The sequence below is a fragment of the Anabrus simplex genome, chromosome 2 (genome assembly GCF_040414725.1).
Source record: "Anabrus simplex isolate iqAnaSimp1 chromosome 2, ASM4041472v1, whole genome shotgun sequence".
NCBI lineage: Eukaryota > Metazoa > Arthropoda > Insecta > Orthoptera > Tettigoniidae > Anabrus > Anabrus simplex.
The window spans coordinates 642,168,586-642,194,925 of NC_090266.1; the positions used below are offsets into that span (position 1 = coordinate 642,168,586).

Consider the following 26,340-nt stretch of genomic DNA (forward strand, 5'->3'; position numbering starts at 1 on the left):
ACAGGCACATAAATAAATCTCTCTATAAATAGCAAAACACACTCATTGGACATTATATTCACAAAAATGGATAAAATACAGATGAATGAAATGAAAAACAACAATATCACACAATTTACCTGCTTAAAAGTTTTTTTGTTTGATATTCCTCAAAGCACGGGGCTGAGCACAAACCAATATTCTTCCAAGGTATGTTTGTTTACATGACCCATTAATACTTATTGCTAAAACAAATACATTTCTTCGACAGTAACATCAGTCCATTTTGACGCTCGGGATGTGGGAGAAATGACCTAATTATTCTCTACATATTGCGAGTGATACAAGTTCGTTCCTATGACTATTTTTTCCACTGAGGTATGCGGAAAAATTATTTTGAAAATGTCTAGTTCTGGAGAGTTTTCATTCAAAGATTGATCCTGGATTCCGGCAAGATCAGGCTTATAGCCGAAATCAGTAGGTAAAAATTTATTAATACCCGTTTCTTTTTCCCAGACCCGATGATCAGTTGATACATTTCGTTTCTGCCTCTTCGCGGTAGCTGGTTACAATTCTTCATCATTGTCACTTACACCTTCATCGTCACCAGTTGAAACTTCGGGCACAATATCGTCAACACTTTCTAAGTCAATTTCACACAAATCTGAACCCTCACTTTCATCATTCATTAATATTTCAAACATTTTTTCATCACCTTTCAAAAACTTCCGCTTGCCTGCGAGCAGCCATGTTTATCAGATCGCATTGACTCGCAAGTGTGGTAGACATTCACATAAAAAATTTAAGTTAACAGCGTTCCCAAAGAGAATACAAATTAGCGCAAGATTCCATAATATAGCCGATAGATGGCAGATACGACAAATTCTTCAATCATTGCTGAAAGTCAAAGAGAAGCAAAGATATGATGCTTGGAAGTTCGACACGCAATATATTGCGCCGTAACTGCTGGGGCACTTCCCGCGAGGCGCAATATATTGCGCCGTGACCCGGAAAGGGTTAAAAAGAGCTGTACCAGCTCGGGATGAGGAAACGAGTTTACTTTAGTTGAGAAATATTCGCGGTTGTTACTATTTATACAGCAGGTGAGATCATTAACAAAGTGGTCGTTTAATATATCGTAACTCGGGCCAATATAGGTATATATTTGGGGAGAAGTAAGTTTAAAATGTGATAAAAGCTATCCAATTAAAACGATTGTTTTACTCGCCAACGTACCTAACAAATAATAATAATAATAATAATAATAATAATAATAATTTTATGTCCCCACGTACTTGAAATGACTTTCGGAGACGCCAAACAAAACATACTAGGGTATGTGTTAATTAAAAAGGGACAACGAACATATGAAATTAAACATTATGATACCGAGCTCGATAGCTGCAGTCGCTTAAGTGCGGCCAGTATCCAGTATTCGGGAGATAGTGGGTTCATGGGTTCGAACCCCACTGTCAGCAGTCCTGAAAATGGTTTTCCGTGGTTTCCCATTTTCACACCAGGCAAATGCTGGGGCTGTACCTTAATTAAGGCCACGGCTGCTTCCTTCCCACTCCTAGCCCTTTCCTGTCCCATCGTCGCCGTAAGACCTGTTTGTGTCGGTGCGACGTAAAACAGCTAGCAAAAAAAAAAAAATTATGATAATAAAACGCATTACCGCCACACCTGTAGAATTCCATAAATGCGGTATATTTTCCTGTTATTTTTTTTAATTTTTTCCGTCAAACTTTTGGCACTATCGGGGCGATAATATTCCTAACCTAAACATTGTGGTCTGTCTTATCTCATGGACAGCTGTTTACGCAAATCCTGATATGATAAATGTACAGAACAAGCATGAAATGTACTTAAGAATAAGGGTCTGTGTTTCAACAGCCGCAGTTATCAAAAGAATGTTTCCTGTTACTATGTATTACATTCAGAAGTACAACTCGTAACATACGCTAGTTACCAGCTGATGGTTTGGCGTGCCTTCTACAGCACGGCTTTATTCGGAAGGAGTGGCTTCTGCTACATATACACCAACTGGGAATATCAGAGACCATCTGGGATTAGATTTACACTGTTTAGATAGACTCTGTATAGTCGGGAACAAAATTATTTTTAAAAGGTTCAAAAAGACGGGACCTCATATGCTCTTGATTGCAGTGCATGGCTCAAAGAAAATGAAGCATGGCTGACGCGACTGGCGAGAGATAGCAGTGAAGATAAAGTCACTTAGAATGCCGACCCGCCGGTAGAATGACAGGAAAGTTGGCGGCGCAAGGTGGTAATTCAAATGAAAGCAGTGATCAGGTTTACTGTGTGCTAGGCCTATTGCTGAACTGACAGAGGCAAATGACTGGCCATTAAGTTCTTTTGTATCAATATTTTATTATATGATAACACGATACCCTTATCCCTTTCTTCTAGGGGATCGAGTATGAAGTGAGACGAATCTTCGTAGTGAGTTTTTACGGCCGTATGCCCTTCCTGACGTCAGGCTTACCAGAGGAATTGATTAGATATAACAAATGACGTGATAGGAGAATCTAAAATGGACTTTAATACGTACCGTAGGCCTAAAAGTCGTGTTCACCCTTTGTCTCTTTACGTTTAGAAATACTGCCTTCCGACGAAAATAGCCAGTATAACTTAAATACATTCTAAGTTTGTTAAATAATAGTGCAAATAGGATGTTTACACGTACAATTTATAGCTCTTTATAACCTAGAAGTCATGTGTTCGCTGCACAAAATTTTGAGGTTATCGCATATTGGACCCCCCTTTATTATTTTTGGCTGTAAAAGTGCGGGGGAAAAGAGGTCTAATACCCGAGTAAATACGGTATGTCCCTTTTTATACTCAAATTTGAGAAAGATCTTTGTAGAGGCAGATAATGTATAATAAGTTCGTGATTTCGAGTCTATTAAGCAGCAACACACTATTACACTAAAATACACCCAACCATCATTTCTTTTATAGTTATTCATTGTCATTCCATCTTTTTAAAGTGTTTTACTTTCCGAAGATGTCTAGCCTCCATAACCTCTAAATGGTGTATGTCTTCTGTGTTTAAAATATCGTGGAGGTCATAAACGTTATCGTCCATTCCTTCAATGTTGAATGGGTAAGTCGAATATTTCACCACGATTATGTTACTGCAGACAGTAAATTCCACGAAAATAAACTGCTCACTCGTTTCTTTTTCCGCTACTCGCTACTATTACAACGCTTGTACGAAGTTTGGAATTTAAAAAAGTGGCAACTATTTATTTATTTATTTTTTTTATTTTATTTTTTTTGCTAGTTGCTTTACGTCGCACCGACACAGATAGGTCTTATGGCGACGATGGGACAGGAAAGGGCTAGGAGTGGGAAGGAAGCGGGTGTGGCCTTAATTAAGGTACAGCCCCAGCACTTGCCTGGTGTGAAAATGGGAAACCACGGAAAACCATTTTCAGGGCTGCCGACGGTGGGGTTCGAACCTACTATCTCCCGAATACCGGATACTGGCTGCACTTAAGCGACTGCAGCTATCGAGCTCGGTACTATTTATTTACAACAGATACAAAAGAGTTACATGTTAGCAACCTTTACTCTCCTTCATTGTAGTCGCCAGCGCTGTGTATAACCAGTTGGGCGGTGTGGAAGTCGTCGTAATACCTTTAGCAGAGCCTGTTCTGTTGATGGTGCAAATGGAGTGCTCTACTGCTTGTCGAATCTCTGCAACAGTTCTGAAGCAAATGCGAGCTCACGAATCGTCTGGTTTCGATCACTGTCCAGTAACGCGTCAAGAGCATGCTCTACTTCTTCACTGACGCTCGTAGGACGACCTGCCCGATGAATGTCCACCACAGTTTGCCGACCATCGTTGAAGGCTTTTACCCATCGTGCCACTGTTCTGTAAGGCCATGCAGATTCCCCGCAAGCCTCTTGAAGACACTGATGACACTCATGCTGTACGACCTCTGGCAAATTCAATCTTGATGCAACCCCGTTGTTCCTGTTTGGAAAACATAGTGACGTTACGTTAGACCGCTAGCTCACAAGTGACTGTGTTTCTCTCGCTTGTGCGAACTCAGGTGATGTGGGAAGGACGAGTCCATTTGCTCTGTGGTAAGGTAGGTATGTAACCAACGTGTGCTATCAGCAAAAATATTAGATTCTGTTGCATAGCCTCTCCACAGCAGTGTTGCCACTATTTAAGTTCCAACCCTAGTACAAGGGTCCTGGTCTGTATAAGCAATTCAATGAATAACTATAACAGATGTATACACAGGAGGCTTATACACGGTTTATTAGTAACGAATTTCACGTAAACGGTGTATAAATTTTGTATAAAAGTTATGCACCGTTTATCAGTAAGACGGTCAGTGTACAGTTATGCTTTGTGCAACCGTAGATAGAAGAAAACTGTCCCTATGTGTCATATTTAAACGGAAAACAATTGAGACTTTTAATTCTAAACTGACTTTACATTATTTTTTTTAAATAGTACCCTATTTTACAGAGTAATTTAAATTAAAAATTTCTCCGCGTCATGAAACAATGCATCTTCCGGAACGTGCAGGGGTAGCTTTCCGCACTTTCACTCACTTCGGTGTGTCTATAGTGTGTTTCATAGTTGAAAATAGAGTGAAATCTTAATTCTTTTATATTCAGCATATTAAGGAATGCCACAGTATCAAGTAGCAGGCAGTACGAGGAAAAGCAGAATCCGCGAAAACTGGTTACAAGTTGGCTGTTAATTCGAAATCACGTAGTTGGAAGTCCCATTTCTGTATTACAAAGACTTTGAATTAACGAGGTTTTATTGTATCACAAAACTAACATCAGATTTTTCAGGTGAATCTATTTCAAGTGTTTACATTGCATGAAAAGAATTATCCGCCACCGGTTGTGTTACTGTCCAGTAAAAAGAGACCACGTGTGAGAAGTGTTTTAGACATAGAGTGTGACGAACTCGTAAGTAATTTAGGAGAGAATTCTAGTGGTGCAAGAGACAACAAATCTTCCATCTACAGGGAATCAAGCCTATTGGAGGGTCAGATTCATAAAATACCTGTCACGTAAGTAGGCCTACTTGCTCATTTTCATGGAAAATACATTTCATAGCAGTGATGATGTATTTTTATCATCTCAGGCAAAGCAGCTATATCCGTAAATTTACATGTTCATATTTGTGTAAAGATCACTTGGACCTCGTGGAGTGATACGAAATGTTTGTTTATGCCTACGTTACTCTTTCAATGGAAGGAATTTTAGTTCATTTAATTTTTTTTTTCAAAATGAGCCTTCCTAAAATGAGGGTGCGGACATTATTCGATGGCGGGGATTATTCGGCTGAATACTGTATTTGAATTACATTACTAAACTAGGGACTAGTTCCTTAAATTCATTAATTTTACCTATAATTTATTCTGGTGAACTTCATGGACACCACAATTAATTTGTTACTTTATACCAGCCACAAATTTAGAATGTTTCAGTTTTAAACGTATCTTAATGTGCTGTCCTGATAATGTCCATCAGCATTTCATCATGATTTTAACAAGCACTACGGGAACATATAATTTTATTTACGTTGGTTGATGTGGAAACACCATCTAGCAGTTCCGAGTCAGCTGGTGGTTATTTACAGTGGCGTCCAGTGGCTTGCATACTGCTAACACAACTCGGTTAGATTTGTTGATTGATGATCTGACTACAGAATCAACATTTACCAGTTCTCGTTTTCCAATTGAAATTGTGATGATTAGCAGTGATGGAACTAACAAGTCTATGAATATTAATACAAGAAAGAATTTGGATGATGAACATATTCCAGTTGCTAAGAACTTAAAGAATTTATTGCGGCCGAATGGCCATAATGATACATATGTCTTTTTTATATATAATTTGACCTACATCGTAATACAGCATATTTCCTAGATCTGAGCAGTCATGTCACTCCTTGCTATATTCCACGATTGACCTTGTTCGATTTGGGCACGTGGTTATGTGGTAAGTTCTGCATTTATTGTTACATAGTTCACACACGCAATTTTCATCTGGATCATGAAACACTTTTCGGGAGCAAATCTTGTGATGGAAACCATGAACTGCAAGCCTGGTCACGACTTGCCTCATTTCACACAGAGGTTCCGTCCATCTTCTGTCTAGCATTGCATTTGTTTTGTAGAATTCCATCGGTATATCCCGCTTTTTATTCTGTAGACCTTGGAGCAGCTTGTTGTAACTTTCCGTAGTTGGTTGTAGTAGAGTTATCCGTAGATCCTCTATTAGGAATGTTTCTCTTGCAAGCTCGTACACCAGTCTGGATCTGGTTGTCTTTGATACACCAAGGGCTCTTTTGAGAAATCTGGATTTTGTCTTTTCTATCTCTTCCAATTGCCTGTAGTTAAGGAATTCCCATATTAGCTCGAGTTCATATGTCAGAACGGGCAGCACCTTTGTTTGAAAAAGTGCCATTGCTGTTTCCAATGAAATTAGATTTAGATGTCCAATGTCATTTATAGCTTTTATTGCGGCGGCTGTTTTTGATCTTATGTGTAGCCTAAAGCTTCTTCCTGTAACCTGTAGAGTAATGCCTAGGTATTTGAAATTGTTGACTATTTTCAGTTCCTTGTCGTTGCAAGTCACTGGTCGGAAACTGCTGGCCTCCCACCGTTTCGAAAAATTATAATTTCCGTCTTGTCCTCATTGATTGTAACTTTGTTTTTTTGGGCCCAGTCACTTAATATGTCTACTGCCTTTTGCAAGTCATTTATCTGCTCTGAAGCTATTGCCATATCATCCGCATATATGTATAATTTTGCCTTTGTTGTTTCTCGAACTCGGTCACCATCGACCAACATCGTATGTGAGCACATTAAATAGGGTGGGGCTCAGAGGATCACCTTGAAGTTCGCCATTTGTTTGCATTATCCAGTTGGAATTCCCAATTCCGTCGTAGACTTGTATGTAGTTTTCTGCTAATATATTCGATATGAGGGTCGTTGTTTTTGTTCTGCCCTTTAGCGTTTCTAACTTGTTCATAAGTGTAGTTCTGTTGAGTAATCAACAAAGACTACATAAAGTTTGCCGTTAGGTGTCTCCAGCGTCCTTGTTATGTGTTGTAGTAGATTCTCTACTGCCATTAGTGTTGACCTTTGCTTATGGAAGCCACATTGCCCTTCTGGCAGTAGTGGGTCTATAATTACATTTATCGTGGATGTCAGTATCCCTGTTAATAGCTTCAGAGCAACCGACTCCAATGCAATTCCTCGGTACGAGTTTGGATCATCAGTACTCCCCTTTCCCTTATACAGCAGCTTATTTGTCGATTTCTTCCATTCACTTGGTATTCGCCCGAGTTCTAAACATTTGTTTAATAGAGCCATCCATACTGGTAACAGTTCATCTGTAGTTTGCTTAAGATGTTCAGTCCTGATTCCATCCAGTCCGGGAGATCTATTATTCCTCATTTTCTGCATAGCCTTTAAAATCTCCATTTCTGTAATGGATTCCGTCATATCGTGGTCTTCTGCGGGTCTGATTTTGGGTCTTGATTCTTTTGCACAGGTTACTTTCTGTTTTGAGAATAATACCTGCAGTTCTAAAAAAAAAAAATACTTTTCCTGATCACTGCCGATACAGTACTTGTACATATTTATACTTCACAAAGTTTCGCCTCAACACTTGCGCAGGCCTACACACAAACCATGCAGACCATTCTTGCACTTGGCACACCCAATATTGGGCCTTTTTAATGGCTACATACTACGCAGCGTGCTAAATTTCTACCACGTAATTTTCCCAAGAAGGCCCCTTCAGCAGAACGAGGAACCAAGTGGTGACCTCTCGGGGTTTTCATGGACGTTCGTTAGTAGGGCTCGGATGATTAAGACCTAAAAATAGCCCAAATAAGCAAGCAAATATTACCTCAAAAGTGACAAAAATATGATGTAACTATGACAGAATATGACCTAAAAAAGTGTAACCTAAATATGGCCATTTTAAAATAAATTATAAATTGAAATAACAGTCCTTTTGATACATACTTAAGTAAACTCTTTATTCTTATTTTCATATTCATTTTTTGAATGTACAGTGGAACCTTGGATTGCGAGCATAATTCGTTCCGGCAATATGCTTGTAATCCAAAGCACTCATATGTCAAAGCAAATTTCCCCATAAGAATTAATTGAAGCGCGGATGATTCGTCCGCAATACAAAAATATTTCTTCGCATAACATTTCTAAAACAAAATATAACATAAAACAAATTAAACTGCCCTTTTCCTTACAATAGAGTCATTGTTGGGGTGAGGGAGACAAGAGATGACATGAGGAGAGTTACTGTGTAGCACGAATTTTATTAACTGGATCACTGCTCAATTGTTTTCTTTCCGTGCAACTTTAACGAGGACCTGTCCAATGACTGTTACTTTTGCCTCTTTTTGAGGATTTCACGACAATGTGACATTGCATTGTCACTGAACAGATTCATCGCTCGCACTGCTACAGCCTTATTCGGGTGGTGTTTTTCTACAAAATTTTGCACCATTTCCCACATTTTGCACTTCTTTTGAATCTCAGTTGAAGTGAGAGATTCCATTGACCTTTCCTCCTCCTCTTCCCTGGACAAGATCACCTCCATAACCTCCTCCTGTTGTTCGCGATGCAGGTCCATCAGTTCGTTGGTCAGTTCCTGGCTATGTTCTTCCACCAGCTCTTGAATGTCCACGTCATTCACCTCCAGACTCATGGTCCTTCCTAACGACACAATTTCATCGACAGTCGTCGGCTCATTGTTACCAACAATTCCCTCAAAGTCACGTCCAAAAACACAGTCAGGCCACAGCTTCTCCCAAGCGGAAGTGAGAGTTCTCTTGGTGACCTCATCCTAGGCTTTATCGATTATCTTCAGGCAGTTCACGATGTGGAAATGATTTCTCCAAAACTGTCGTAGGGTAAGGTTTGTCTCATCGGTCACTTCGAAGCATAGTTGAGATAGTGCTTTAGTGTATAGCTTCTTGAGGTTCGAAATGACTTGCTGATCCATAGGCTGGAGAAGTGGAGTAGTGTTGAGAGGAAGGAATTTAACCTTAATTAACTTGAATTCCTCCAGTAAGTCGTCCGCAAGACCTGGAGGGTGAGCAGGAGCATTGTCCATAACCAGCAAGACTTTGAGTGGCAGAATATTTTCTGAAAGTTATTTCTTCACTACAGGACCCAGACCTCGTTCATCCATTCAATGAAGAAAATTCAAGTGACTCAAGCCTTAGTGTTAGACCTCCAGATGACATTTAACTGGCTCTTCTGCACCTTGCATTTCTTGAAGGCTCGTGGATTCTCGGAATGATACACAGGCAGGGACTTTACTTTAAAATCGCCGCTCGCATTAGCACACAATAACAGGATTAAACGGTCTTTTACGTGCTTGTGACCGGGCATTGAATTCTCTTCTGGTGTAATGTAGGTCCTTCAGCATCTTTTTTCAAAAAAGTCCCGTTTCACCACTGTTAAAAACTTGCTGTGGCAGGTAACACTCGGTAACAATGAGCTTCTGGAACTCACCAGTGAATGCCTCAGCTGCGTTAGCATCCGAACCGGAAGCCTCCTCATGACTCTCAACACTATGGAGGCCACTTCTCCTCTTAAAGTTATCAAACCATCCCCTGCTGGCCTTGAAACATTCTTAGACTTCTGATGACGTACGTGTACTTCAGGGTTATTTAATTAAGAGGTCAGAGAAAACGTCTTTGCCTTCTCGCAGCTTAAATTCTCGGTCACAGTGTTGCCTGCTAGTTGCTTATCACTTATCCAAACGAGAAGCAACTTTTCTACATCTTCCAGAACACGTGGCCGTTGCTTTGATACTCCTGTGACTCCTCTTGGTGCATCTACCCATTTTATTTCTTCTTTAATATTGTGTTGACGTAGACTTGTTATAAAATCTCGCGATATCAGCCACTCGCATTCCTCGTTCATGCTTTTTGATAATTTCCTTCTTAACTTCCATTGTAATCATCCCATTCTTCGGACCAAATTCCTTTTTAGCCATCTTTTTGTTCACTGGGCCTGTTGTTGCAGAACATTTGTAACACTAATGAAACAAACAAAATGTGTACACTTGTACGGTGGTTACTACGCGAACAAGGCACAACAACTGAAGTCCAGCGTGGCAGATGATTACACACACTCGCCCAGAAAGGAGAGGGGCATGTGGAGGAGAAAACGTAGGCACATGCGACACTCGTATTGCGGAACCTCGCTCGCTTATCAAGTTACAATTTATTTAAAATTTTTGCTCGTCTTACAAAACCTCGTAGACCAAGTTACTCGCATTCCGAGGTTTCACTGTACATGTTTAGCATTATTCACAGTCTATTGTCCTTGATTCACTTATCAGACATTTGTGAATACTCGCCTGTAAAGTACTAAGTTCGCTAAGTGCCAGTTGTATAAACCGTGTGATCTTAGATCAGTGACGAAATTGATCTCAGTTCACGCTAAACTCGGATTTTTTGGTTTTATAAACGTTAATGTGAGATCAATTTGCACTGAACTAGGATTAACTTTGACTGGAGAAATTTCTCCGAGCAGACTCTTTGATCTCAGTTCAAGGAGTTGTTCGAGATACAAGCACAGCTGATTGTGAAAATATTACCTGCGTTGTTACAATAAATCATAAGAAAATACTCAAAAGACAAAGACGAAGACTCAAAATACATTGTTAGCTGTAGTTGTCCGTATATAAGCAATATTATGCTTCTTATAATGCAGTGAAACTTAATTCTACAACATAACCTCTATGAATTGCTTACGATATTACATTATCTCGTTCATGTTTTACAGATGTCTGATTAATGGGATATAGAGGGTTATTCAGCTATGTTGTCCATCTCAAATAACATATGCACCGTTCAAGATAAAATGTCAATATCCTCTGAGGAAATGCTTTTAACTTTGTTTCTAATATGGAATTACAATGTTTTCTACACCTAGCCTTAAATCTACAAATATTACAATTTCAGCACTGATTATTCCGAAAATCGATCCAAGTACTTCTCGAGAAAATGTAACATTCAAATGTGCTTCATTTGCCAGGTAGCAACTGCCCTGTTCGATTTGTGCTACATATGAAATGTGAGCTAGCCATTGATGTGCAGAGTTGCTTCATCTTTTCCTCACAGCTACGTATTCGCTCTGCTGTGCTCATAAAAGCACTACGACCAAACTTATGATGTAAAACCTCTTTAATATCGTTGTAGGTAACAGGTACCGTAAAGTAAAAATGGACATGCGACGGGCTGTATATGACAACATTTTCATCCTGACGTGATATTAAACAACACAAGACCGAACAAGCTTAATCGATCCTTCAAAAAATTAATAGGAAGAATGGCCACGAAGGTTATGAAAATGAAAGACTCATTAGGCTTCGCAAACCTAATACCATGGGGATCAGTGGGGAGAAAAAGTTCCGACTGAGGGAAGTCGGATATCCGTTTCTTCTTCACCTGTGTTCGCTGCAAGAAAAGCATATGAAAAAAATTCCAGTACATGCTGCAAATGACGTTCATGAAAGAGAGAACAGTGCTATGAGGTTAGCAATTATTAATAATGTAATATTATTTACTAAAGTATACATTTGGGCTATTGCAAAAAGTGTGTCGTGAACAGGGTTTGCGATGCGTGCCTTGTGTATCAAGGAGTGAGCGCACGGGCTCAAACGAGATTCGAATCTGCGACCTCCATGGTATAAAGCCTGTGATATGAGGAGTAACAGGTATATGAATACATGTAAATATGAAGGAAAATTACAGGAGAGTCTGTATAATTCATAATTAATATTAATAATAATGATAATAATAATGATAATAATAATGGGAATGATAAAAATAATGTTTCAAAGAAAGAATCAGAACATTCTATGTTGTTAAAACTTGTAAACCAGAGTAGCGACTCAATCTTACGAAAGACATTGTGTAAGCTAAGTGCTCACTTCTTCTGGAAATGTACGATGTCCCGTGTAAGACGTAGGGAGAACTTCCAAAGTGTTCTAGACTGTCATGAGTAATTGCAATGTGACTGAATTATTCCATGAGCAGGAACCAATCAAAGAACAGTGATACTGTGACGTGTACAAGTGACTAGTGGTGGTGATGCCTTGCTCAGTGGACTGTTCTCGAAGGAATAGAAGAAAATATATAAACTAAAATCTCGTAAACAGCTAGGCTTTTGACTCAGCTTTTGGACTCTCAACTTCTTCTGTGTATCGGCCTAAGGCCCTGTTCAGGCGAGAACTGATAGACGGCTAGTGAGACCTTTTTGGGGTGCTGGTAGAGTTTGAGTAGACCCGCAAGTGGGTTGGCTAAAGTATTAGCAGGTCAGAGTAACATTACGCTCTCAGACATAGTGTGTCTCACCACTGGACAGTTATAGGGTTTTCCACACTAGTAGTCAATTAGGCATTGGAATCCAATTAATAGAAACCAGCAATTGTTCTTAATTGGGGAAGTATCGCCTCGCCGCTGAAGTAACGGGCTCCAGGGACGCCAGCCAAAAGAAAGAAAGAAAGAAAGAAAGAAAGAAGAAAAGCAGAAAGACATCCACTGTACAGAGATCGGCTACATCCTGTAGTTCAGTATTCATCCAGTGAACATACGTATTCTTGTATTACAATATAGAGACTTGAAAGACTTGCAGAGAGATTTGAGATTTAAATGGTGTCAGAAGTGTATCTGTGATTGTATATATTTGTGTATATTCAAGGGTCTTATAATACAAGTGAAATCAATATTTGCCAATCTGATTATACGCTCCCAAAGTCCTCGGCCTGTCCCATCCTTGGGATACAACAAGTGCATAATACAGTTGTACAACTAACTTAATATATTCTAACCAAATTATTGCAATATTGTATCCACAACAACAAAAAAGTAAATTTAAATACAAATGTCTAAAACAAAATATATTTTACAATACATGCCCCTATTAATGTCACTCAGTCTTCCTTATTGTCCAGGCCTAATTTTCTATTTTTCTCTAAACTTTCCACCTCTTTGATTTCTTTATTGAGGTTTAAGAACTCCATTTTCACCTTATGTTCAGGTTGTAATCATTCAGTTTTCATCTTGTGCTCACTTTATAAACATTCTAATCTTCTTTTATAAAACTCTCTCTTTATATCATGTACACTATCAGCAGGATGAGTCTTCCTGCCGTCAGTCTTCTTTCTCTTAGGCGACCTTGACTTTGTGACTTCATGAGCTGTTTTCAAGGTCGAAGCAAGAGCAGAGTGCAGATCAGCTGGTAGGCCTATTGATTTGGAAGAAGGAAACTTTGATCTAGGGGCTGAAAGTACCTCGTAAGTTTGGTCAGCAGAAAAAGAAGACGGACATTAAAAAAAAGATATTATGTTTGTGTGCAGCACAGTGATCTTACAAGGGAAGTATTTTTCTGTCCTGGTATGCCATTTTGCAATTAAGGCACACAAGCTACTCCTCAGAAAGTTTACCTGTTGTCCGAGAATTTTTAGATGTCTTGTACTTGCACAGAAAGTACCTCATGCCCTTAAAACATTGTGGCTTATCATACTTCGCTATGACGAGATGAGAAAGTCTATCGCTTCTGTCCACATTGCAACACAGGAGGACAGTGACCCTATCCTTGCATGATTTCCAGTTGTCACTTCTCTCCTTTTAAGGAGTATATCCCTGGCTGGAGTTCAGAGAGTGAGGAATTACTACGAGAATATGAAGGACATCCTAATTCCGATAGTGCAGCTGGTCTCCTCCAATCCTTGAATGAGAGTCGAAGAAGGATCTGGCATGGAACAGTGGAATCCCTAGATTACACCCATTCTAGCAGAAAGGCCTGGTCTATAATTAGGAAATTGGATTCTTCAAACCCTGCAACTAAGAGATCAAAAACAGCCATCAATCTGAATGATTTTGCTAATCATTTAATATCAAGTTTACAAAAACAAAAAGACAAGCAAACCAAAAAGGATATCAAATTAAAGTTGAATATCAAGAAAAGAGCAGCGCCGCAGTTTTCTGAATTCTCTACTCCATTCAAAGAAGGGGAAACTAAAGCCACAATAAAAAAGTATGAAACTAGGAAAAGCTGCAGGATTTGATGGAATTTATCCTGAATGTTTGGCTCATTGCAGACCAGTCACAATAAAATGGTTAACCAACTTCTTCACTAATATTCTGCAAACTGGAAACATCCCACCTCTGATGAAGAAAACAAAGATAATAGCCATACTGAAACCAAATAAAGATCCATCTAAAGTGGAAATCTACCGTCCAATAGCACTTCTAAGTGTTACATATAAACTCCTTGAGCGACTGATCTACAATAGAATTTATGAAACAGTCAACAGCTACATTCCTATAGAGCAAGCAGGATTTAGACCTGGAAGAAGTTGTAATGATCAAGTACTGTCTCTCTCCACGTATATCGAAAATGGATATGAGAGGAAATCAGTAAGCATGGCTGCCTTTTTGGATCTATCAGCTGCCTATGATACTGTCTGGCGAGAAGGACTCCTTCTAAAATTTTTGAGTGTGATCCCATGTCGTAAACTTACGGCCTTACTTAGCAATATGCTCAGTAATAGGTACTTCCAGATCTACGCTGGTAATGAGAGAAGTAAAGTGTTTAAATTAAACAGTGGTTTACCTCAAGGATCAGTCCTCGCCCCCCTTCTTTTCAGTCTGTACATATACGACCTCCCAGACACATCATCAAGAAAATTCATTTATGCTGATGACATTTGTCTGATGACTCAGTGCTCCAACTTTTATGATGCTGAAACTACTTTAGCCACTGATCTGGAAGCCTTGGATGTATACTTCAAGAAATGGTGCCTCCACCTAAATCCTCAAAAAACAGTTATATCCACATTCCACTTACGCAACAGACAGTCTGATTACAAACCAACAATATAATTCCGAGGTCAAGTATTGCCGTTCTGCAGTACACCAAAATACTTGGGAATAACACTTGATAGAACTTTGACTTTCAAGCAACATCTCTCCAATGTAGCTGCTAAAGTAAATACTAGAAATAATATTCTTCAGAAAGTTGCTGGTACATCATGGGGAGCCAATACTCATGTTCTAAGATCAACAGCATTAGCCTTATCATATTCTGTTGCTGAATACTGCTGCCCCTCTTGGATCAATAGTGTTCACACAAAGAAGATTGATGTACAACTCAGTCAGGCAATGCGCATAATCACGGGTTGCATTCGGAGCACGAACACACTATGGCTTCCTGTTCTCAGCAATATTCCACCTCCAGCCCTAAGGCGATCAGAAGCTCTCCTACCCATCAAGATATTACGCACACTGAACATGAACGACTGAAATCAAGGAAACCACCCTGGCGTACAGCAATGGATCTTGAACGAAGCTCTTTTCATGTTAACAGTTCATGGAAAGCCCAGTGGGATCAGTCTTCAGTAGTGAACAATCATTTAGTTGAGAATCCTTCCAAACGAGTACAAGGATTTGATCTTCCAAGATGACAGTGGAGAATCATCAATCGAATAAGAACTGGACAAGGCAGATGTGGTTATCTGTTGTGCAAATGGGGTTGGGCTAGCTCTGCAGATTGTGATTGTGGTGTGTCTTCTCAGTCAATCCACCACATTGTTGCCGACTGCCCTATTCGAGCTTTCAAAGGAACACTAATGGACATTCACCGCACATCGGATGAAACAGCTGATTGGGTCAAAATGCTAGACCTAGAGTTATAGTATTGTACGGACTTGTGACTAGGCACATTTATCCTGAACTATATGCATGTGTGTACATAGATTCATCATACGATAAATAAATCAATAAATAAATCTCCTTTAAAACCATTAGTCCACCTTGGCTTGGCATTAAAAAACAATGCAGTTCCATCGTCATTGAAAATATTGTTTGGTGCATATGAATAGTGATACGAGCCACGCTTTCTCGCCAACTGTTGGCATTACCAGAGTTCACTGATTCTGCTTCTCTGCACACTGCCTGTCACATAATATTGTGGTGTTCCTTAAAACGCTGAAACCACTTACTTGAACACAATCTCCTGTCCCATCTTTAGCGCTATTTCATTTGCTTTCCTCGTAATAACCTTGTTATCAACGGGATATTGTTTGGTCGAACATGCCAAAACCACTTAATTAATTCTACTTCCAAATCGGAGAGTTTAGGTGCTCAAATGTGCATTCACTTTGCAGTATTTGCACCCTGCATTTATTGGGCTTCTATGCTCTCAAGATCTTTAAAAAAATGTTATGCGCTTGGACACAGGAATTCCAAATAAGGCAGCTATTTCAGTTTTTGTTTTTTGTCCTTTGCTAACCACCCTTATAATTTTCGTCTTGCACAGTGTGTTGGAAGAATAAGGATTCTGAGCCATCTCGCAACATGAAAACGAACACACATATCCTAAACTAAAATATCATAAGAAACAGTATAATACAGCTACGAAGTACATAACTGTACACTAATAATTAAGTAAAATGACTAACTGCAAGAATAGAACTACGATTACACACAAACTACGCAGCTCTGGAGAACACTGTAGATACATGAGAGTGAAAGTGCAGAAAGCTACCTCTGCTTTTATGTATAAAACTTTCTATCGTTTCACGGAGAAATTTTTAATTTCAGTTATGCTGCAGAATATTCACCCGTGAAAGGTCACGTAGAATGTTCGAACGTCAGAGGTCGCTCATGGAGTTTTCCTCCGTGATCATGATGAAGACAAATAGAGCTTCACTTACGTCATATTTGTATCACAGTTGACATTTCTTTATAGGTGGAATATTACAGTAATGTTATGCGCTTGGACACAGGAATTCCAAATAAGGTGGCTATTTCATTCTTCGTGTTTTGTTCTTTGCCAACCACCCGTATAATTTTCATCTTCTTGCACAGTGCTCGTAGGCATCATAGAACTGTGTTAAGTAATTTTTTTTGTACCATTTGTTAAGAAATTAAATCTTAGAATTATTAAAATTTATTCTAATGGTAACAGAATGTTTATAAAGCTATGTTCTATTTTACAGAAGTAGTAACATGTAATTGAAACACTAAGAAAACACAGTAATTTCCTACTTATAAGTATGCATGACATAATTACATAATTACACTGACAGTTTTCGACAAATTTCTTGAAAACTTCCCGGCCCGTTGCAAGTTTATCAAGCGAATTTCAGTCCTCTTGTCTATTTACCGTATTTTCTTACAGAATTAACACCCTTGCATAATTTACGCATCCTAATATTTCTGGGTCCTAAGTGGAGAAAAAGAAATGTTCATGTATTTGAACACGCACCTACTTCTTCGAACATCCATCATGCCGCTCTGGATGCGTTTCGAAATAAGGACCTCTACTATTCAGGTAGCAGCAGTCTTCCTATTGCAAAACCGGGCATTCCAAATACTTGGCAACGTGCTGTTATCAGCCGGTAGGGAATACCACTGCACTAGCACAGTGAGAGACTAGTGACGCTCTATTCCAGTCTGGTACAGACGTATTTTACAAGTGTTTTGGGAATGGGAAATGAGTTTTTGTGATCTCAAAATTGTTTGTTAGTCCACAGTGAGCAAGAATTTGAGTAATACTGCATCATATAAACTTGTGGTTTTCAGTTGCACCGAAGCATACTGGAATAGGGCAGCGGTCCTCAAGTATTCAGTGTCCTCCGAATGCAACGTGTGCTACTGCGATAACGAGAGTAGTGCACTTCAAGTGAGTGACCAACAAGTTTCGCAAAGCATTTTGCTGACCAAAAGGCACCTAGTTTCCAAAAATAGAGGAGGATCTGCTTAAATATATGATTTCGTTACGCAACGTTGGTTATGCCGTTTCTCACGAAATGCTGTATATTACAGGACGAGAAATAGCTGCTGCATATGGAATCAATATCTCAGATTTGAAGGTTAACCTAGGCGGGATGATTAGTTTCATGAAGAGAAATGGACTTTCTCCTCGAAGAACCAAAAAAAAAAAAAAAAAAAAAAAAAAAGAGAGAGAAAAAAAAAGCCGAATGGTTTCAACAAAAAAGTATTTGATTTTCATCGCATTGTTATTGAGAAGCATAAAGTGCAGGAATATTTGGCTCTCCCAAGTAGGAACCGCTGGTCAGACGCCATTCTGTATCCATATGCCACAAAGTCGAACAATCGATAAGAAGGAGACATCGAGTGTTTTCGTATGCACTACCGGAAGTGAAAAACAGCGATGTACTGCAATGCTTGCTGTAACAGGTGATGGCAGAAAGCTTGCGCCTTACGTTGTTCTAAAAGTGAAAACAATGTCTGAAGTAAAATTTCTGCAAGGACACTTAACTCGCACAAGATTAGATACGAACGGTTTGAGGAAATCAGTCAGGGTCCCTCCTTCGATGCCCAGCCCATCTCGTGTTGGACAGTTATTATTTTTTTTTTAATGCTGGTATGTAATTCTATGTCATTCTTATGCCCTTACATGAATGGTACTTTTACCGGTTCATGAAATAAACGCTTTAGGTTGTATTGCCAGCTTGAAACAGGAAGAGTATTTTGCAGTGTCGATATTTCAAACCTACGTGTCCAACTTACCTTATGTACCCTACTTAACTTTTCAGAAAAACTTCACGTCTTAATTTTACACCAAATGACGATCACCGAAGATGAGTTGACTCAGTTGTGTGTATATTATATTTGATGTAGCGTTTAAATATAAATGAATTGTGATTTTTTTAAATATCGGAATTCCTTCAATAATTTATGCATCCAAAGTTTTCTCCTGTACTTTTCGTCAAAAAAGTGCGTTAAGTATGCGAGGAAATCTAGTATATCATAAATCTAAGAGCTCGCAGTAAGAACTTGAAACGGTTGAGAACCATACAATTTCAAATGAATTCCATACCAGTTCCAACTGATGCCCGATCTTCCGAATTCAGCTTTCAGAATTCCTGAAATATACAAAAGACCAAAGACAGCTTGAATTTCTGCAGTCGTGGTGTTCACAATGTCTCTTTCCCGAGAGTAATTACGTTGATTATTCTCTATCCATGTGCTTGTAAACTTCGTTATATCACTCGCCATACTGTCAGTGAAAAAGTTTCCACACATCTAGTGGAGAGCATTGAGGGTAAGTGGGTTCATATTTTAATGTGAGAAAGAGTCCTAACATTTTTAGGCAGTGTGTGAATGTTTCAGTATGTTGTCCCATCTCTTCCAGTACCACACGGGTTTGTTTATTGCATTTACTTCCTTATCTAGTTTACCTAGTTCCTTCAATTCAGCAACATAAATTTCAGAATGGGGTGTTGCAACACATCCGGTATCATCAATTGGTGTCTCTTCACAGTGGAAAACTGTCTTCAAAATGGAACTTGCATATTTGTATTTGGCTGTTTTTGCCAACCCTCATTTTCTACACTGTCCAACAGTCTACAAATTCTTTTGTTTTCTTCTTCCATGTCAACGCAGGATATGAGAAAGTACTACGCTACTGAAATATTTACACACTTAACATAAATGTTTGCGTAATTTCCGTAAGAGGATGAAAAGTCCGGCTCGCTGAGAAACGCGTGGGGTTGCACATGGAGGAATGCTCTAGGCATTCACAAAAGGGAGCTCGCACAGACAACATGATTGTTGCCGGGCTAAAACTTCCCCCACCACTGGCCAACAGTTTCAGGGAAAGGTATTGAAAGGGGCAACCAGTAAGGACAATCCTGTGACATTACACATTCGTAATTATTTAGAACCCAGACAAAAACTCTGTGACCTCTCACGGGTTAAAAAAAGACTGTTTCGAATTAAAATCTGAATTTCAGTAATGGGGCTGACTTTGTTCTTCGAATTATGAATTATCCATATTTCGAATTAAACAATTTAAGTAATATGCAAAGCCGTACCTCATGTTTCGGGGAATGAGATATTCAAGATTGCTGGGATTTTGAATTATAGAGGTTCTACTGTATTGAATTGCCGACTTTTTCAAGACTTTATAAGTAGATTTTTTTTTGTGGTGAATATTGTCTTTATGCACACCGTTTCAAGATTTCCTTCTTTTGTTTTATTGTCAGCCTGTACTGCAGCCTTATGACAAACACTGTCCTCGTGATTTAAGATTTTATTTCCATAGCAACACAAACTGCTATTTTGTGTGTTTTCACAATAAGACCCAACTTCTTAGTTAACCCACTGTCTCTTTGTTCCCATCCTTATTTATTCCTCTCCCCCAAAACTACACACGTTGTAGTGGACAGAACGTAACAATTTTTCAGTTATTTTCTTCACAGATTGCTCCATTTCAGATTCAGTCATCTTATTTAGTGCAGTGATGATGATTCGTAAACATTCGTTTTTATACACATTTGCTTACAACTTTGCTTCCCAAGTCTGAAAAAAATTTTCGTGTTGATCATGGGTACTGACTTACCTCAGATTTTATGTAAGGCTGATCTGAGGTTGAAATGTTGGAAGATTGTGTGGATTACTTCACATGTCAGCTGCAGTGAAGCAGAATATGGCCCACCTATATCTAAGCATATTTTTGGCTCTTACTTACATTACTGCTTTACTGGCCATGGGTACGTACTGCAAGGCGCAAGTACAACTTGCACGACCATAGGTCGGTAATGTCTTTGAGGTTGAGCCAGAGGTACTCCTGAAGCCTGTGGTAATGTGATGGGGAGGACCCACTTAAAATAAACGGTGGTTGGTACGCATGGATGTTGAGGGGATGGAAGGAGTACCTTTGGTTGTAGGGCTGTTTTGTCTTATGCTATGTAAAAAAAAAAAAACACCAAGTTGTCACTGGTATATGTCTTTAAATGACTGTACAGTTGAAGGTGTGCCGTAAAACTACCTCTGTCCCCAATCTGTATCCATTTATACAGGTGAAAAGTTATATGTTGCCTGAGGGCAACAGTATGCGGTGGATAAGTCAGATGAACTATCTTGGCTGTCATCTGAGTCACTCTTCAATTTAATTTCTCTTACTGAAGGTGAGAAACTGGGGCTTTGCCCATACCTTCTTAAGCTTTTTCAAATTCTGGACTGGTGAGGATGCTGTTGTTTTACGCTATTTGTTACTTTATCTGAATGTGATAATTTACTGTCTTTGTGTTCTTGTAACATATTTATTCCTTTGGAGTGCACTTTACTCCTGCTTCTGAATATCCCATATGGTGATATCAATGAAATGTTTCTCATATTCCACTTGCTCTGGTGAATGAATTTCATTACTTCCTCTGTGGACCAAAATTGTTGTATTTGATTGTCTAGACTGAGGTCAGACCTAATGTACGATTTAGATCTTTGCTCATTTTCTTTCCTTTTTCTTCATTCGTTGTGTAATTCCGTGCTTTCTAGGTAAGTGTTCTGAAGTGTGCGATATCCTGCACAAATTTTCCTTCTCTCCTTTATGAGATGCACGAAGAACAGAGCTCAGTATACTGAGGAAGGTAGAAGTCTGGATCACCAGGAATGACATCCTTTGGGATATTCCATTCCTTGAAGTCGATGTTTGATATAGGGATATCGCCAGTTATCCTAGGTAGTACTTTACATTCCATATTGAAATGAAAGTCTCTGATCATCAGGTGCACTTGTACGTTTACTGATGAATCAGTTTCGGACGTCATTTCACCGAATGCTAGTAGAGATATGAGGGGTCATTCTTTTCATCTTAAATTTAAGTTGTTGTACCATCTGTTCAGATATGAAGTTGCTTTGGGAGCCACTACCTAATGCGACTCGCAAGCGATATCTTCTGTTTGATTCCTTGATTTTAACTGTGACTGTGATCAGAAGAACCCGAGTGTTTTGAATACTTCTCAGGGAGTGATACGACAATTGGCGTGTGTTGTTACTCTGTATTTTGTGCCATAACATTTTTAGCGTTAGATATTGCCCCTTCTGCTTGTTTTGGCGTAATAAAATATGGTGGTATTTTTTGCAAACCTTACAGGCAGTACTGGAACTGCACACCTTCCAGATGTGTGGTGGACTAAGGCACTTACTGCAGTACTTAATATCCTTGATCAATTTGAACCTTTCATCAGAGCATGAATTGAAGAAACTGGACACTTACACGGTCTGTGCTCTCCTGAGCAGATGTAAAATCTCTCTGCTGCCGAAATGTATGATTGTTGTTGTGTTATCATGCGTGGCACTGGTTAGGGGTAATCATTAAAACTGGTTGCAAGTGGTTGGGCAGAAGAGCAGGGTTGTAGTGTCTGACAGTGCCTCTCCAAGAAGCTAATGATCTCATTGAATTTAACCGCATCGGAATGAACACACTCCTTTTCAAATTCTAACCTTTGATTTTTGTCTAGTCGAGAGAGGAGGAGTTCTTACGGACTAAGTCTAGGATACTTAGTGGGGCATTGAGGGCATCTCTACTGCCTTCGAATATATTGATCAGCTTGCGTATTTCATTCTCCTTTGAACCTATTTTATTTGAAGTTTCTGTAATTTGCCTATTGTGTTCAGCTGCAATTAATTTGGGTCAATGATAATGATTGACCAGAATGTTGTAGATTACTTGAAAGTTGGCGTCTAAAATGCCGATGTTTCTTATGATGTCCTTGACTTTGCCCTTCAGATAGGGGAGCAAGTAATGACTTATCAAACTCTTCTGCGTTGTTGTCTTTAGAGTGTTCACAGCTTCACCTCTTTTAATTGCTGAAATTTTGTTGAGGTGAGCATTAAACTCAGTGGAAAACACTTTCCTTTATGTTTTGCAGTACTCTTGAGTTTAGAGTACAGAGTATGAGCTGAATGATGTAATTAAATCCATGATTCGTGTACAGTTGTCTGTCACGTATTGAACTAGCTGTTGTGACAGCTAGCTAACTGCTACTCATTAAAAAATGCAACACCATTTTTCTCTTCACTCATCTTATCCATAAAGTCAACAATGTCATTCAGGTGTTCATGAACGTAGAGCGCAGACTTGAACCAAGTATTCCGCCTTGTCTGCACAGACATTGGAAACAGTTTGATCTTCCCTTAGTCATATCTCTCGCAAGGAAATTCAAGATGCGTTTGTTTCCTTCATGTTTTGTTTAGGAAAGCTGCCTTTATTTTTGCAAGTTCTGAATTAAGTTTTGAGGTTGCACTGCAAGTTTGTGTTGGCATGATGAAAAGAGATTTTTCCAAAGCCGAATACAGAATTAATAAAAATTGCGATTTTGTCTAATTCTGCATTATTTGTTGATTTTGAGTTATTTTGCTATTCAAAAAATGTAGTTTAGGGATCAGATAGATCAATTATGATATTTATATTCCAAAGAAAAGTCAAAAATTAAAAAACTTTTGTTGTCACATCTTGCAAATTTCACTGATCTCTAGTTATGCCTCACTGAGCCTAGTTTTATGCATCATAGTCTACATTCCTTTCAATGGCCATATAAGCAATAAAATTTAAAGTCTTTCGGGTGGCTGGCATGAAGTATGTCATTTAATTTGATATTTTACTATGAAGTTTTTTGTAGATGTTATCGGTAACATGCCTTGCTAATAGTTGCCTTTGTTACCATGGTGTGTTCTTCTATTCTTTCTCATCCATTCCATTATGGGTTGTTCATCGTTTAATTCTTTTTGTCTTTCTCACACTAACAGAAATCATCTTGTGTTGATGGAATCAACATTATCAGCAATATTAAAGACTGCAGTTATTTTTACCTCCTGTAATATTATTTATCTACTGCTCTACATTCTTTTCCTTAAATGCTTGTAACAGTAGTAACCTTCAGAATTCTGTGGAAGGACGTAACTGCCTCTTCGTGCCACTGCACTCCTAATGCTCCTCTACAAGTGCATTTTGGCAGAAATCACAGTTTTCTGTTAGCTTAAAAATTAAAAAATGATTCAGAATAACATTCTAATCAAAACCTCCAATTATTGAAATTTCCAAGTAACGTATCTAAGAGAGCAAATGCTGTATAAATAGTTTGGAAATAGATGCTACGTTTAATGGTAAAACAACTTTCCTACTCTTATTTGTGACTCTATTTTAGTTTGTGTTTGCGTATTTTAATGTGTTATTTTAATTTCTAACTTAAATGATAAATATTACTGCATTTCAAGGCAATGCCTTATTCCATTGTAATCTATATTTTATGTCATCTTATCAGAAAATAAGGCATTGCAAATTAGATCCACTGATTATTTTAATTTCATATTAATTTTTCATCATTATTTGTTTTAAACTCTAGTCAGTGGATATATAAAATTTTAATTATGACGTCATTTTATTAGGGGCCGGTGACCTAGATGGCCATTTTAAACAACAAGCATCACCACTCTTATTTGTACCCAGTAGACATTAAGTTTGTTTTTCTATAGCGCCGCATTGCAGCTGTATCTCATTGGTATATTTATTGACTTCCCTTAATATAAAGAAAAATTCAGGTTTCTTGTTGAATGAATGAATGAATGAATGAATGAATGAAGTCTTAGAGAGGAGGAAAAATTAATATTAAAATTTCAATTGTAAATTTGCAGATGAAGTTTGTTGATGCTATATTGAGCAACAATTCTACTGATGATCACTGCCGGGAATTTGTGGCGCAGAATGGTCTACCTCCACTGATGTCCATTCTAGGACTTCCTAATCTACCTGTTGACTATCCTGTTCATACAGCTGCGCAACATGTAGCTACAGTATGCAAATCAATCTTGGTAAGACTTCACTAATGTTATGGAAGCCCTTTGAAAAGCTTGTGAATTCTGTTTACTTAAGATTGAAATGTAAATTGGTTCTGATTTAATATGGTTCATTGTGTATTAAAAAATGTACATCCAACCATTACCGTAGTTTCTTGTGTATTAGACCCCCTCGCGTAATAGACCCCCCCCCCCCAATGGCTTCTCGAGACAAAGAAAAAAAAAAAATCACACATGCAAGACCCCCCCGACATAATTTTTCAGACAAGAACAAAGATTCCGCTTCGAAGTGGGTACAGGCCTTACTGCAGCTCCCATGACATCACACAAATTTGTAGGTAGTTTCCTCCGTACAACCCGCGCAATGAAAACTTGTGTCAAAGTCATGTGGTATATCTGTGTTTCGTAGTTAAGAAATGTCCGCCTCTGTAGCATAGGCCTACTGCAGCTCTAATGATGTCGGACAAATAGGTGAATAGTTTTGTGCCCGTTGCATATGCATTAGTCATGCTATATATCTGTGTTTTGTAGTTAAAAATTTCCGCCAGCTAGCGTAATGGTTAGCACAGTTAGCTGCCGTTCTTGGGGTTCTGAGTTCGATTCCCAGTACCGTACTGCCAGAGATTTAAGAATGGAAGGAAGGTTGATTTAAGTGGTACATGCAGTTCCGCTCCATTGGGAGCGTGCCTGAAAAGAGCTGCACCACGTCGGGATGAGGAAACGAGTTTACTTTAGTTAAGAAATATTCACAGTTGTAGGTATTACATAGCAGGAGAGATCATTAACAAAGTGATCGTCTAATATCTCGTAACTCGGGCCAATGTGGGCAATTTTTGGAAAGAAGTAGGTTTAAAATGTTATAAAAACAATCCAATCATAACTACAATTTTACTCGCCAATGTACCTAATAAATAATAGTATCATAATGATGATAATATTGTTGATTTTATGCTGCTACTAACTACTTTTATGATTCCAGAATTGCCAAAAAACATTGTGGCATTCATAGACCTTAAGGCAGCTTATGACACTGTTTGGAGAGAGGGTGTTATTTACAAACTACTTCTCGTTATCCCTTGTAAGGCATTGGCTCGTCTTGTAAGCAACATGTTGAATGATAGAAGTTTCCAGGTCGTTATTGGCAGTGAAATCAGCAAGCCAAGTAAACTAAACAATGGACTTCAAGGATCAGTGCTTGCGCCACTCTTGTTCAGCCTGTATATATCAGATTGACCCTCCTAAAAATCCAGGAAGTTTGGATGCGCTGATGATTGGGCAATTGCTGCCAGAGATACATGTTTTGAGAGAACAGAAGAGATGCTGAAAAATAATCTCTCAGTTCTGGGAGACTACTTCCGAAAATATAGACTTCAACTAAGTACAACTCAGACCGAAATTGCTTGTTTCCACCTGAACAATAAAATGGCAAGAAAGGAACTTGCAGTTTATTTTAAAAACACCCTTCTTTGCCATAACAGACATCTCAAATATTTGGGTGTAACACTGGACAGAACACTGTCATTCAAAGAACATCTACGAACGATAGTTAAGACAAGAAACAACATCCTGAGGAAATTATGCGGTACCACTTAGGGTGTCAGTGTCCGTAGCTCAACTTTAGGTTTAGTTTATTCTGTCGCTGTGTATTGTGCTCCAGTGTGGATAAACAGTCCTCGTGTAAGATTAACAGA

The 26,340-nt window shown here is 38.7% G+C and overlaps 1 protein-coding gene across 1 annotated transcript in view; it reads left to right on the top strand.

The window, feature by feature from the left end:
* The window catches only part of HUWE1 (HECT, UBA and WWE domain containing E3 ubiquitin protein ligase 1), a 1,366,532-nt gene that overhangs the window by 266,593 nt on the left and 1,073,599 nt on the right, over positions 1 to 26,340 (top strand). Inside the window, exon 13 of the mRNA XM_068226019.1 lies at positions 24,488 to 24,664. Within this exon, the coding sequence (XP_068082120.1) occupies positions 24,488 to 24,664 (177 nt within the window). The remainder of the gene's footprint in view (positions 1 to 24,487; positions 24,665 to 26,340) is intronic.